The sequence below is a fragment of the Acomys minous genome, assembly GCF_964271855.1.
Source record: "Acomys minous genome assembly, chromosome: 16".
Lineage (NCBI taxonomy): Eukaryota > Metazoa > Chordata > Mammalia > Rodentia > Muridae > Acomys > Acomys minous.
The window spans coordinates 13,027,157-13,041,982 of record NC_140498.1 but is presented as its reverse complement, the minus strand read 5'-3'; the positions used below and the strand labels follow the sequence as shown (position 1 = coordinate 13,041,982).

The 14,826-nt window shown below is 48.2% G+C and overlaps 1 protein-coding gene across 1 annotated transcript; it reads left to right on the top strand.

Moving 5' to 3' along the window:
• The first annotated feature begins 690 nt into the window (after positions 1-690).
• On the top strand, positions 691-14,406 carry TRIM58 (tripartite motif containing 58). Its single transcript, XM_084761874.1, has 6 exons — positions 691-1,419; positions 3,230-3,325; positions 6,595-6,825; positions 7,731-7,753; positions 7,854-7,954; positions 13,156-14,406. Exons 1-6 carry the CDS (start codon positions 1,000-1,002, stop codon positions 13,743-13,745), a joined length of 1,461 nt encoding a protein of 486 aa, XP_084618000.1. The 5' UTR covers positions 691-999; the 3' UTR covers positions 13,746-14,406.
• The last annotated feature ends 420 nt before the right edge of the window (positions 14,407-14,826 follow it).

Below are 14,826 nucleotides of genomic sequence, written 5' to 3'. Positions count from 1 at the left end.
TTGACCCTGTGTCTCACCAAAGCTCCAAGCTGACAGTGGCATGAGGGACTCCTAAGACAAAGGCTCGTTTCTGAATTTGCCCTATCAGCAGGCCTACCACCCCAAGCCAACTTCATGTGTAAAGCCATGTACAGACTCGAGAGCTGGCCCTAAGTCTGAGTGCTTCAGGAAACTCTGTGAGCTTTTCTTAATCTTTTATTTAGGGTTCGGGCATATGTGCGTGCGTATGTGCGTGCGAGCGTGCGTGCGTGCGTGCGTGCATGTGTATGTGTGTGTTGCAGCACACCCATGGAGGCCAGAAAACAACTTTTGTTGTCAGTTCTCCTCCTTTCACGATGTGAGTCAGGGGGATCTGACTCAGTTCAATCAGGCTTGACGGCAAGTATCTTTGCCTGCGAAGCTATCTTGTGGGCTTTAAATAATTCTGTGTGTATGCTGGGGGCGGGGGCGCTGGGCAACTTTGCTGGCCTTGATGCTGTACTCTTATCTTTCCGGATATTTGAGAAGTTAAGCCAGGAAGATAGGGTGTTCAAAGTCAGAGTGAGTTCCAAGCCAGCCTGGACCGCAGAGTGAATTTAAGGGCAGCCTAGGCAAAACTGGTAGAACCCTGTCTCAAAAGGTAAAAAGAAGGCTGGAGATGTTTCCTGGTGGTAGAATTTACTTAGCTACGCAAGTCCCTGGGTTCTATCCATACTACAAAATAGTACAGCCTTCACTCACCTCTAACGTGAGCTAGGTTGGCTATAAATGCTGCGTCATACAAAACGTAAGCAAAGCTAGTGAAAGCAGGAGTGGAAAACACAGGAAAGGAGCCGCTGGGTTTCTAAGATGACGGTCATTGGACTTGTTGCTGTCTCCAGGAGTGGCTCGTTTTTTGGCTGCTGGATCCAGGCCAGCCCAGGAGATAACACCCTCGGGGCCTGGTCCCCTCCTTTTGGGGTTTCCTCCCTTCTGTGCAGAGGGCTAGGGCAATAGGAGCAGCTGCCACCGGCCAGGGTCATGGCCTCGGCACCCGGGGAGCGGCTACGGGAGGAGGCGCGGTGCTCTGTGTGTTTGGACTTCCTGCAGGAGCCCATCAGCGTGGATTGCGGCCACAGCTTCTGCCTGCGGTGCATCTCCGAGTTCTGTGAGAAGTCGGACAATGCCCAGGGAGGCGTCTATGCCTGTCCCCAGTGCAGGAGTCCCTTTAGGCCTGCCAGCTTCAGGCCCAACCGGCAGCTGGCCAGCCTGGTGGACAGCGTGCGGCAGCTGGGGATGGGCACGGGGCACACAGGGACACGCCAGTGCTCGAGGCACGGCGAGGACCTGAGCCGCTTCTGTGAAGAAGACCAGGCGATGCTTTGCTGGGTCTGCGACACCAGCCCTGAGCACAGGAGCCATCGTACGGAGCCACTGCAGGAGGCCGCCAGACGCTACCAGGTGAGCCGAGCTGCTGCTCAGATTCCCATGTGGAAACTGGGAAGACAACTGGGCAGATGATGTGGGAATGTGATGGGGCGTGGTCCAGACAGAGCCAAAAGGTCCAATGACGTAAGTAGTAACTGACTCTCAAGCAAGCACTTTTCTTCGCTGGTCTCCCCGCTCCCCCACTCCTCCCCCCCCCACCCCCCTCTCGCACCACACCCTTACTACCTCACACTCACCTAAGCTGGGGTAGCTTTCACAGTATGTGAAACCTAAGGAGGCGGTTCCTACCCGCTTCCTGCCCCTGTGTTATCTGGGCAGCAGCAGAAGGCGAAGGCCGCGCATTCATCTTCCTCCAGAGTTGCTGGACACGTTTTAAAATACATTTAAGTTTCCTGAACAACCAGCACCAGGAACGCCAGCGTGGTCTGTCCTTCCGTTGACAAGCGTGACCACTCTATTGTATGGAGCACTAGCTTACTTAGGATGTTTGCAGGTTTGTTTTCTCTGAAATTAAAAATTGGGGTATTTCCCTCAACTCGTTGGAAATATCTCTCTTGAGTTTGCTGCTTGCTTCCTCTTAGGTTTGTAAAAATTCAGGCATGAGGTACTTTCTCATCGGATTTAAAAGATCCCTCCTGTCCTGAAAATGTCCCACAGAGCTTGGCTAGCGACACATCTCAGATACTGTTTTCTGTAGGGGTTTTTTTTTCCCGTTTCCAAATGCCGAACAAATATCATTTAGACCTCTCAACCAATCAGCTGTAGCTGCCAGTGGCCCTGTGCTCAGTGTGCACAGCTCTTATCCTAACCAAACACATATCCAGCAAAATCTGCTCTGTCACTGTTGTTCTCAGGCCTGCTGTGCTGTTTGTCACTCACCTCCTTGGTATGACTCATGTTTTTGGGGGGAGACGGACAGAGCTTTAATCCACCTGCTAGGCTAAACGGTCCAACAGCAAAACAAATCCCACCCAGTCTTGTCAGGCATCACCAAGAGTTCCGAGGCCTTTTATATGCTCATCCTACACAGCACTATGATGACCTCCTTTCAAATGTAAACCATGTATATGGTAGGTTTATTGAGTAACTTTTATGGTGGGATTTGTATTTTTTTTCTTTTCAAGGCATCTTTCTATATGTGTTCTCAAGTATACACACGTGCTCCCTGCAGGCTCCCGTCACTGAAAGGCGATGCAGTTCCTGCTGCATCATTTCCATGCTTTGGGTATGGGCATCCTGACAATCTGAGTTTGGTCCCCAAACCCATATGATGGAAGGATAACTGTTTCCTGAAAATTGTCTCTGACCTCCACATGTGTCTCTGACACTCTTGTGGGCGGGTGCACATGCACGCGCGGGTGCACACACACTAAATAAGTGTTTTTTAAAAAGCCCTTCTTATATTAAGTAATAATAAGAAATTTCATCATAGTTCAGTCTGTACATAGCAGATAGCTTTTCCTCTACTGCAACATTGTTTTTTTATATATTTACTGTAAACATTTTTTTCAAAATTGGCATTATCTCTTATAAAGTACAACTATTTATCATATAATTGTATTTTCAGCATTAAATATACTACAACGCCCTATTTGTATTCTATTGTTGCTTTATCTTTTCACCTCACACTTTAACATGTTTGTTTTACTATTGGAAAACATGACGTAATGAGAATTTTTCAGGCACATGTTGGTGTCTAGCACCAGGCCAGGTATCTGGTGAATTTCTTTAGGGACTCCCCCAGCTGATCTTTGTACTTTACATCTAAGCAAACTAAAGACTCGAGAGAGCACATCTGCAATGACCCTGTCTTCCCAAACAGAGGATGCTCCAAGCGGCTTTGGAACTTGTGAGGAAGGAAATGGAGGAGGCTCTGGCGCAGGAGGTCACTGTGGGGAAGAAGACCATCGTCTGGAAGGCGAGTAGAGAACTGTGGCTTCAGGGGCTGGCAGGCAAAGCGTGTAAGCTGGTCCTGCATCACTTTTAACACTCTCACACTCAGCCTCCAACTCCTTATTTCCCCCAGAAAAGCATCATAGTGCCCTCCTGGGTCAAACTGTCCCTTTTAAAGTTCTGTTGATATGGCCTGTCTTATAAGTAAGTTGCTTTGTTGTCTGAATTTCTTTTTCTCTGAGACAGGATTTCTTTGTGTAGCCTTGGCTGTCCTGGACTCCTATCCTAGACCAGGCTGGCCTCTAACTCACAGAGATCCTCCTGCCTCTGCCTCCCCAGTGCTGGGATTAAAGGCATGTGCCAGCACTGCCCAGCTGCTGCCTGAATCTTACTGTCAAACTCACCACTGTAACCCAGTCACCTTCATCCATGACTCACAAGCAGATCGGAGATGAAGGAAAATATACAATGTGTGTGACAGGTGCAAAGAGCAGGGACCAAGCTACACAAGGACAGTGAGCTGTCTGCAGTCACCCTCCCACGTGTTCCTCTGCCACACCTCACCAGCCCCTTTTTGTTGCATATGCACGTCATTTGCATCCCCACAGACAGGATGCTTCTTAACCAAGGGTATCTCAAGATGTGTCACAACTTGTCGCACACTGCCGCCACCTACTGGGCAGAGTCAGGAATGATGGCTGAGCACTGTGGCAGAAGTGTGTCCCCACCCTTTGACGCTGAAACAACACTGTCATTTATTTACAAGTGTGTTAAGCGGCATTCCCAGCTGCCCTAACACACGCAGCCGGCCCATGGCCTGTGGGCAGAATACATGTGCTAGAGTGTTCAAGATTCTCCCTGCACCTTTGATAGAGAGCTGCCTGTTCAGAGGCTCGATGGTGTCAAGACTGTGAAGGTTAGAAATCATGGCCACATTATGTATGCAGTGTGTTGCATGCTACCCAAGATACATTCTTATTTTTTCTTTCTTCTACAAATAACATTTTCTAAATTTTTCTAAATCTTTTCTTTTCTTGTTGAACCTGAGGGTTAAAAATACAGTTCTTTATAGCAGACAGCCTCTGCCCTCAAAGAAATGTGGTTTTTGTTCTCTTTTGTTTGTTTGTTTGTTTGTGGGGGGGGGTTTGTTTTTTTTTTCCTATATTTTCCTTCTGGGATAAGTTTTTATTCCATTCTAACCACTGTCTCCAATATGGGTAAAGTTAAACATTGATTCTCAAATTAATGGTATTCAGGTTTATAATTCAAGTTCAAGTTACTTGCTCCCAATCTCGGGCTGCCCAGGGACCCAGGCAATCCGAATCCTATAGCCAAGATCTGGGTCCTCACATCTAGAGCCTCTAAAGGCCGTGCTAGCATGGGTGTGATGGTAGGATTCCTGTGTGAAGACAAGTGCTCCTGCGAGGCTTGCAGTCAGTGATGTGGCCACGGGAGACACAGGCAACAAGAGATGGTTGAGAAACTCCATCAAATCCCCCAGTCTCGGCATTTGTAACGTTCACATTTTAGAGGGGTTGGGTGAGGGGTGATGATTTTAGCTGGAGCCTCTGCTCCCCGCTGCCTCTTGTGCCCCCAGTTTGACCCACTGTAACCCCAGAGCTGCGCTCTTAGTTTGGCTCAACAGTAGTGTGGCCTCCTGCATTGGGGAGTCTTGTGCATATTTAACAGGAGCCTCCCCTTCCGGAAACCGGGCCAGGAAATTCTGATTTATTTGATTTTAGAAGGTGGCCAGGACCATACGAATGTGGTGATTTAGAAAAAATGGTGAAAGGAGAAGTATGGAAATTTGGAAGAAGGTGTTGCCTTAAGAGAAGGGGACAGTTAACACAGCTGGTCCTTAAAAAAAATAAATGGTATCCTGTCCTTCAGTGAAATCAAGAAATTATTAACACTAGAAACAGAGCCGAGAACGCAGGAGATGGATGCTCTGGGAGGATGATTTGCCTCTCACCGTTCACAGCTGGTTTCCTAAATACGGATTTCAGGAGAATCCTATTGAGATCCAGTGACCCATAGCAAACTCTAATCCTTGGATCTCTTCAGGAGTTGTAGATGTGAGATCTTTAGATAGAAACTCTTGAATATGAACCATAAGATGCCAGGCAATATGGAGAAGTTTATTATATGAGCATGGGAAGGAGTGGTATGGGCACCCCAGAGAGAAAGAGGGGGGGGGAGCAGAGCAAGAGAGGAACAGAGAAACAAGAGAGAGACAGGATGAGTTTGTCCTTTTATATACTCCTGGGTAGAGGCACACCTAATGGCAGGCAGGTAATGACGTCATAGGTTGCTAGGCAGACTAGGGCAGTATACTAACAGAAACTAGGATAATAATCTGAAGATGATGTGCAAGCAGCGCCCGAGTAATGCTTAGCTCTTTCTCGATTGTGCAGAAAATGTTAGCCATCATTATCATGCAGTAAAGGACGCACAGGGCCGGGGAGATGGCTCAGTGGGTCACGTGCTTGTCACGCATCCACGAGGACCTGCATTCGGCTCTCCAGAGTTCACATTAAGTTTGTTGTGGCGGGGCGTGCCTGTCACCTTAGTGCTGGGGTTGAGGAAGCAGATTCCTGGGGATTGCTGGACAGCCTAGCTTACACAGTGAGCGCTGCCTTCAGTGAAAAATACTGTCACTGAAAATGAGAGGCACCTAAAGTAAATCTCTGGCCTCTACCTATGCACTCACAAGCGAATATACCTGTACACACACACACACACACACACACACACACACACACACAGAGAGAGAGAGAGAGAGAGAGAGAGAGAGAGAGAGAGAGAGAGAGAGATACACGCACTAAAAAAAATCTTTTCTTAATCTCAAGCTTTTCAGATACAAATCTAGGCTTTAAAAAATCTCAACCCCCCCCTCCTGCAGCTGTTGTTTCTGTTCTAGTATGAATAGATAGTAACCAGCGCTGTGCGGTGACCTGTGCTGGACACTGTCCCCAGACAGATAGATGGGCACTGGCCTTCCCTCGCCATGTGTCTCTTCTTTCCTAGTTTACGTATGACACTGAAGCTTGTGTCTCGAAATGCTTGCCTTCCAATCTATGTCAGCTTGAGATTCCAGGCCCAGCAGCCTTTCTCAAGCTGCTGCTTTGCCAGACTCCCCTTGTACACATGGGCTCTGGATTCTGCATGCTGTTAGAATACAGCCAACAGTCAGTTCCCAGGCTACAAGAGCACCACTTTCCCCCCCAAAAAAACATGAAAACGGGAGGCACCCCACGTCACGCTCCATGCCTCAGCCTGCTGCGTCCCCCACAGGAGAAAGTGGAGCTGCAGAGACAGCGCTTCAGGCTGGAGTTTGAGAAACACAGGGGTTTTCTGGCCCAAGAGGAGCAGCTGCAGCTGAGGAGGCTGGAGGAGGAGGAGCGAGCCACTCTGCAGAGACTGCGGGACAGTAAGAACAGGCTGGCCCAACAGAACAAGCTCCTCAAGGAGCTGGCGGAAGAGCTGGAGGAGAGGAGCCAGAGGCCCACCCTAGGGCTGCTGGAGGTGAGAGGGGCTCAGGGGTGGAGGTGGGGGGGGTGGGGGGTGGGGGGGGTGTTGGAGGGTTGGGGGGGAGTCAGTGGGATGGGGGTGGGGAGATGGGGGATGGGGGTGGGGGGTGTCTTGCCATTCAGATACTAGCACCTAGGGTGCTTGCTCTTAGCAAAAGAGTACGGAAACCGATGCAGAAGGCACAAGAAGCAGAGGGGGCCTTAGAGAGCCAGGTAGCCCAGGCTAGAACAAAAAAAAACTTAAATGACACACACTAAACAAATGAATGTTTACAAAATGTTGACTATCTTTAGATTGCAGGTGATACATACGCATATCTTTTTAAAGAGAAAATGGCTGCCAAACATTAATGGCTTCCTTTCTTATCGATGTAGATCACATAATCAGCTTTGGTGTGGTGGTTCAAAGAATTAGACGTTGAGTATTCTCTTACAAAGGCATCGAGGGTAACGTGTGTGTGTGTGTGTGTGTGTGTGTGTGTGTGTGTGTGTGTGTGTTTACCTCAAATAAATCCTTCAAATATTTTGATGATTTTGATGCCCCTCCCCAATTCTGTCTTAATTAGGTACAAGGTATAACTCTATCAAAGGAGCAAATTGGCAGAAATATCAATTCAGGAAATAGCTAACTAAGCTGATGGGTTTAGGTGAATGGACGTAACTTTCGTGCAGCACGATTCTGTTCTGATTGTGACTGAATTTTGTCACCGAGACCAGAGATTTTGTAAAGCCCTTAAAAAAAAAAAACCTGTAAATAGAAGGAGTCCATTGTCCTCTGAAGTTTCACCTTAGATGTTAGCAACTTTCAAATGTTTCTAACGGCATCTTTACTGTGCATCCAGTCTGAGTTCAGGGAGAAGTCAGAGCTTGGACTCATGGCTGTGTGTGTTTCATTTCTAGGGAGTAAGAGGCGTCTTGACTAGGTATGTTTCAATTCTGAACGAGTGGGGGGGGGGTGGCAGGTGCAAGGGAGGGAGGCCCCTGGCGACTACCCTGACACCTGTGGGCTCTGCACACTTCCAGAAGTGAAGCTGTCACACGGCTGGAGCCAGAGGCTGTCCCCATGGAGCTGAAGACCGTGTGCTGCATCCCTGGCATGAGGGAGATGCTGAGGAAATTCCAAGGTAAGTAGTAGCCCGGTCCTCAGGTCCACTGCACCCCACGCCACCAAAAGAGTGGGAGACAGGAACAGGTTATAGGAAATTAGTTTGGGCCAGAACTGGGTAAAGAAAAAAAACTCTCAATTTCTCTTCATGTTGCCTGTAAAAAGTCTCATGATATGTATAAAAGATAAACTAAAACTTGGGTGAGTGTGCTCTCGCAGACTCAGCTGTTACATTTGTCTTTTCCTCTCTGGCTCCAAGGCTTCTGTCCTGTTCTTACTCACAGCATGCCTGCATCTGTAGACAGAGCCTTGAAGGCTGGGCCGGGCTGTGAGGGCAGCTGACTCTGTGGTGACAGACAGAGGTCACAGACAGAGCAGCAGAAGTCAGCAAAGGCTTGCTTGAGAGCATGCTATCATGAGTAGGCTATGGGACCCGGAGCTTAACCTATCTATGCCTTAGTGTTTGCCATCAAGGAAAAGGATAAATAAAGCAAAAATTATCTTTTTTTTTTCTTCCCCTGTTCTCAATGACTTCGGTACCTTTGGTCATCAAAATGTGTTAGAAGTCTTTCCTTCAACAGCTGACCATGTAAGACCCCCGACTCGGCGGTCTTAACGTGGAGACCCCCACCGAGAACCAGCGAGACCAAGGCTTCGGTTGCAACACGCAAGAGGCTTTATTATTAAGGGGACGGGTACCCGGGCGTTTCAGTCTCTGGAGAGGCTGGCGCGCCGAGCGAGTCTTTAGGGGGTCCTTTATAGGGAGTTTGGCGGGAAGCTCGGTTACAGAAGCGAGGAGCATAGTTACAGGGCTCTGATTGGTAAATTTAAATGAGGCGAGGTTATAGCCCGGTCATTAGATGGGCTCTGGGAACAGGGGAGTTTATCCGTTCTCTGGGCCAGGTGGTCGTCCATAAATATCTTGTTTGACATGAAGCGAGGTTATGGCCCGGCCATCGGATGGGAACAGGGGAGTTTGCCCATTCTCTGGGCCAGATGGCCGATCATAAATATCTTGTTTGACAAGGACAAGCACGCTTTTATCTTTCTCCTCTGAGCCCCAGGCCTTATCTTATCCCGGGAACCTATTATTCTAGTCTTGCCTTGCAAGATAGCGTTACTGCTGCTATGCTTGCTATGTCGGGTGCACAGGGGAGGGGTCTTACAACCAATGTCTCTGTGGGTTCTCCAGCGAGAAATCTAACCCAGTTCACATTCTAAAAAGATCAGCCCAGAGATAGAATCAGGCTGACAGCCCACCCCACATGTCCCGTCCAGCAGGACCAGTAATTACGGGGTCGCGAGGGGAGCCATACCTGAAAAGATGGGACGAGAAAGAAGGAGGCGAGACCAAGTAGAACTCCTATCAAGGTCTGTTTATTGAATCGAAAGCAAAAGCTTATATAGGGTGGAAGCAGGAGCCAAGCAGTAGGGGAGGGGTCTGAGAATGCCTCCAGGTGATTTCAGCAGGGGAACATCCTGTGGTTCATCTTGAAACAATTCCTATCTTATTTTAGCTAACTATCTCTTGGAAAGTCCCGAGCCAACCCGGCTAAACAACATCTGCAGGTGGTAAAAGGAGGAAGTCTGCTAAACAACATCTGCAGAGGTTGAAAGGAGGAGGTTATGCAGAGGCTGAAATGAGGAAGTTTAGCTTTGGAATGGGGCATCAGAATTTTGCCTCAGCCAGTAGATTCTTTTAGCCTTGAATGACCCTGGGCTGGCTCTGGACACCCACAGGACTGACACCCTTCCCCACACCAGTAACGAGCAGGTTGTGGCCTGTGTTGTTGGGGGGCAAGGGAAGAGCTCAATTTAATTTTTTTTTTTTTGGTAAGCATACAAAATAATGGGTCTCTTTCTTTAAAAAAAATATTTATTTATTTTTATGTTATATATGAGTGTCTTGCATGCACCATGCATGTACAGAGGCCAGAAGAGGGCATCAGCTCTCCTGAGACTGGAGTTATATATGGTTTATAAGCCACTGTGTGAGTGAGTGCTGGGACTCAAACCTCAGCTCCTCTATGAGAGCAGCCTGTGCTCTTAACCATTGAGCGTCTTTCCACTCCCAGTAATGGGTTCTTTATGATGTGTGTGTGTGTGTGTGTGTGTGTGTGTGTGTGTGTGTGTGTGTGTGATTGTACTTTGCTCATTCTCAACGCCGTCACCCTCTCTGGCCCTTCCCTCCTGTCAGTCAGTCTCTGCCCCTCACTTACATATTCCTCTTCTGTTTCCATACCCTTAATCTTCATAAAGCACAGATATTTCCCACTGCAAGTTTCCGAGCTCCAGGTCATCAGTTAAGGTCTGATTATTGTGCATTTTGTGTGTGTGTGTGTGTGTGTGTGTGTGTGTGTGTGTGTGTGTGATGAAAGATAGCATTCTAGCTTCATTCTTCTGCGTGTGGTTATCCAGTTTCCCCAGCACCTTTTGCTGAAGAGACTTTTTTTTCCAGTTCACACGACGCTGGCGTTTTTGTAGAGAGTCATTTGGTCTATCCCACTGGTCTCCAAGGCTGGCTTTGTGTCAACACACTGACTTTGTTATGTGGTTCTGTGGTATAATTTGAGGTCAGGTAACTATGATGATTCTCTCTGTTCAGGATCGCGTTGGGTTCTCGGTGTCCTGTGTGCATTCATGGGATTTTTAGGATTGCTTTTTCCTAGTTCTAAGATTTCCACTGGGGTTTTGATTGGGATCACTGTAATCCGCAGACTGTTTTCAGTGACATTACCATCTTGGTAATAATACTTCTGCCAATTCAAGGCCAGGTTCGTCTTTCCGTCTCCCAGTGGAATCTTCAGTTTCCTCCCTCAGTGCTTTAAGGTTTTCTTTGTAGAAGCTCTCCCCTTACTTGGATAGGTTCATTCCCAGAGTTTGGAGGAGGACTTTTATTGTTATTTATTTATTTATTTATTTATTTATTTGCTTTGTTTTGGCTGTTTAGAAGCTATCATGAATGGTATTTTTCTTCCTCATCAGGTTCAGTTTGCAGACAGAAATGATAATGTTATTTGTATATGGGTTGTGTATCCTACTTGCTTTGCTGAAATGTTCATCAGATCTAAAGCTTTCTGGTAAAGTCCTTAGGGCGCCTTTTAAGTATATTATGATTGCATCATGTGTAAGTAGGAATAATTTAATTTATTTCCTCAAATTTGTTCTCTATTTTTTTTTTATCTTGCCTTATTGCTCGGGATATGACTTCAAGCACCACACAGGAAGGACTGTATGTATTCCTGTCTCTTCCCTGACTTTAGAGGAAATGTTACGCTTATCTTATAACCTTTATTATATTGACGTATATCTCTTCTGTTCCTAGTTCTTTCCTGGCTTTTATCGTGAAGGGATATTCAGCATCGTTACAGGTCTTTCCTGTATCCATTGATATGATCGTGTGGTTTCTGTCCTTGGGTCTATGTACGTGCTGGTGCCTCAGTTAGGGTCACTGTTGCTGTGAGGAAACACCATGAGCAAGCCGGGGAGGAAAGGGCTCTTTCGGCTTAAGCTTCCACATCACTGTTTACCACAGAGGAAGTCAGGACCGGAACTCAAGCAGGGCAGAAACCTGGAGGCAGCAGCTGATGCTGAGACCACAGAGGAGTGCTGCCTACTGGCTTGGTCCTCATGGCTTGCTTTCTGGCCCCACCCACAATGGACTAGGCCCTCCCCCAGCAATCACTAATTAAGGAGCTGAAGAGATGGCTCAGCTGTTAAAGGCTAGGCTCACAACTCTAAACATAAGAAAATGCCTTACAGCCAGATCTTATGGAGGTGTTTTCTCAGTTGAAGTCCCCTTCCTTTTAGATAGCTCTAGCTTGGGTCAAGGTGGCAGAAGACTAGCCGGCACAGCTGAGTTACATATATTGATTTGTGTATATTGAGCCATCTTTCCATAGTTGGAAATGAAACCAGTTTAACAACGGAATCTGACATTCTTAATGCGTGCCCTTAAATTTGGTTTGGGGTTATTTTACTGACATGTTCTGCCTCCGTCTTTATCATGGACATTCGCAGTTTTCTGTTGTGTCCTTCTCTGGGTTTGGCATCAGGGTGGTGCTGGCTCCATAGAATGAGTTTGGGAGCATCCTGTCCCTTTCTGCTTACAGAACGGTTTGAGGAGTTAACTCATCTTTAACTGCCTAGCAGAATGCCGTGCAGTTGACTGGTCCTGGCCTCTGCTTCTTCTGATTGACCAGCTGTCAATAGAGTTTATCAGGACTTCCCTCCTCGGGGTCAATTACTACAATTAATTTGCTAGGGCCAGCTCACAGAACGCAGGGGAATGCCACTTGGCTGTTAAATGTGAAGGAGTCCCAGAGGATGAAGGTGGACAGGCAGACAGAAAAGATGAGTAGGAGGCAAAGAGAAGAGGTTCAGCTTCTACCTCACCCCAGCCCCACCCCTACCCCCACCCCCAGCCTCACCCCTACCCCCACCCCCAGCCTCACCCCTACCCCCACCCCCAGCCTCACCCCTACCCCCACCCCCAGCCTCACCCCTACCTCCACTCCCAGCCTCACCCCTACCTCCACTCCCAGCCTCACCCCTACCTCCACTCCCAGCCTCACCCCTACCCCCACCCCCAGCCTCACCCCTACCTCCACTCCCAGCCTCACCCCTACCTCCACTCCCAGCCTCACCCCTACCTCCACTCCCAGCCTCACCCCTACTCCCACCCCCAGCCTCACCCCCACCCCCACCCCCAGCCTCACCCCTACTCCCACCCCCAGCCTCACCCCTACTCCCACCCCCAGCCTCACCCCCACCCCCAGCCACTCCTCCTTCCAGGAACTTCTGTGAGGTTAGTGGTTTGGAGGCCACACATTCTGATACTTTCCTTTTTTAAAACTTATATTTTTCTTCACACAAAATATGGATTCAACTGTAGCATTTGGAGGTCAGGGGGATGGAAGTCCCGCTGTGTACAGCAGAGTTCTGTGAGGCCAAAATCATAGTGTTTGCCAGCCTCAGTGTTTCTGGATGAGAAAAATGAGAAACGCTCTGAGGGTTTTTTGGGTGCCTACGTTTTCACCAGCTGGAACTGAAGCTCGGGGATACAATGAAAGGCCCTAGGGTTCATACTCCACATAGGAGAAAAAAAAAAGTTCATTAATGAAGGAAAGAAGGAAGGGGGGGACTAACGGAAGGAAGGGGAGGTAAAGTTTTACTTGGCCTTTCTGCTCATTCTCTCACTTTGCAAAACTCTCTCCACAGTGGACGTGAAGTTGGACCCGGCCACTGCGCACCCCAGCCTGCTCTTGACAGCCGACCTGCGCAGCGTGCAGGATGCGGAGGTCTGGAGGGACGTCCCCAGCAACCCCGAGCGCTTTGACACCTGGCCCTGCATTCTGGGCCTGCAGGGCTTCTCCTCCGGGAGGCACTACTGGGAAGTCATCGTCGGGGACAGAGCAGAGTGGGGGCTGGGGGTATGCCAAGACTCAGTACTGAGAAAAGGGGAGACCACACCGTCCCCAGAGAACGGAGTCTGGGCCATGTGGCTCCTGAGGGGGAGCGAGTACATGGTCCTGTCCTCTCCCTCAGTGCCTGTGCTCCAAGATGAGCGGCCTCGACGCATCGGGATCTTTCTGGACTACGAAGCCGGCGAAATCTCCTTCTACGATGTCACCAACGGGTCTTACATCTACACGTTCAGCCATCTCTTCTCCGGCGTCCTCAGGCCCTACTTCTTTGTCTGTGACACGACTCCTCTTATTTTGCCACCCATGACAGAAGCAAGGCCTGGAAACTGGACTCCCAGGGGTCTCCTTGATCTTGCTGCTGCTGTTAGAAGTGAGGAATACTAAGACCAGCCGGGAGAAGCGCCGCGCTTCACAGAGGTCCCGGATGGATGGGAGGCTGCCTGTGCCCTGCTTCAACAAACCACAGCAGCGCCCACTCTGCAGGCCTGTACTGTGCAAGCTCTCCCGTTTGTGACTAATGAGTGGCCGCAGGGTGCTTCGCATACTGAGGAAGTACGTCACGTGAATGACCGGAAAGGCAGCAGCCCCATCGAACGCTGTTGCCAGATGTCTCAGTTCTCCGTGGTGCATTTTCGCAGCAATAAGCTAGAACGAGATGAGACCGTCCCTTCATCGCTCCATATAAAGAGATTTGAGGGCGTTAATTCCACTTCTTTTTGTTTTCGAGACACAGTCTCCCTTTGTAGTCAAGGTTACCTCCAAACTTTTGTCTCAGCGTCCTGGGTGCAAGTGTGTGCCACAAAGCTTGGCTTAGAAACAAGGTTGCTTTAAAATAACCTTATTTCATTCTAGTGAGATCCATAATTCTGAATCTGCTTTGTATTCCTTTATATCATTCTCTCATTATTATTTATTTTTGCTTTATGGCTCATCCTAGCCTTACAGTTTCTTCTAGATTAATATATTCAGAATCATTTCTTTACTTGTTTGTATTCCCTAGCACTGTGTTAAATTACTTTCTATCCTCTTCCCTGTTCTTTTTTTTATTTTTCCTCTTCCCTGTTCTTTAAAAACAATTTTTTATGTGTGTAAGTGTACATGTGTGTCAGATCCCCTGGAGCTGGCTTTGCAGACAGCTGGGAGCCGCCCAACCTGGAGCTCCGGTTCTCTGCAGTAGCAAGCAGTTTGAATTACGGAGCCACCTCTCCAGTCCTGTCTGCTTTATGCTGGAACCAGCTCTTGATGATTTTGAAATCTATCACTATAAAGCCACCATCAGTAATTCCTAGATCCTCCATTTTGTCTTTGGAGTCACTATTTATTTTAAAATATTTTAAATATTTGCTTTATGTGTATGCATGTTTTTCTTCCATGTATGCTTGTGCACATCTGTGTATGCAGTATCCAAAGACATCAGGAGAGGGTATCAGAAGCCGGGTGTGGTGGCACATGCCTTTAATCTCAG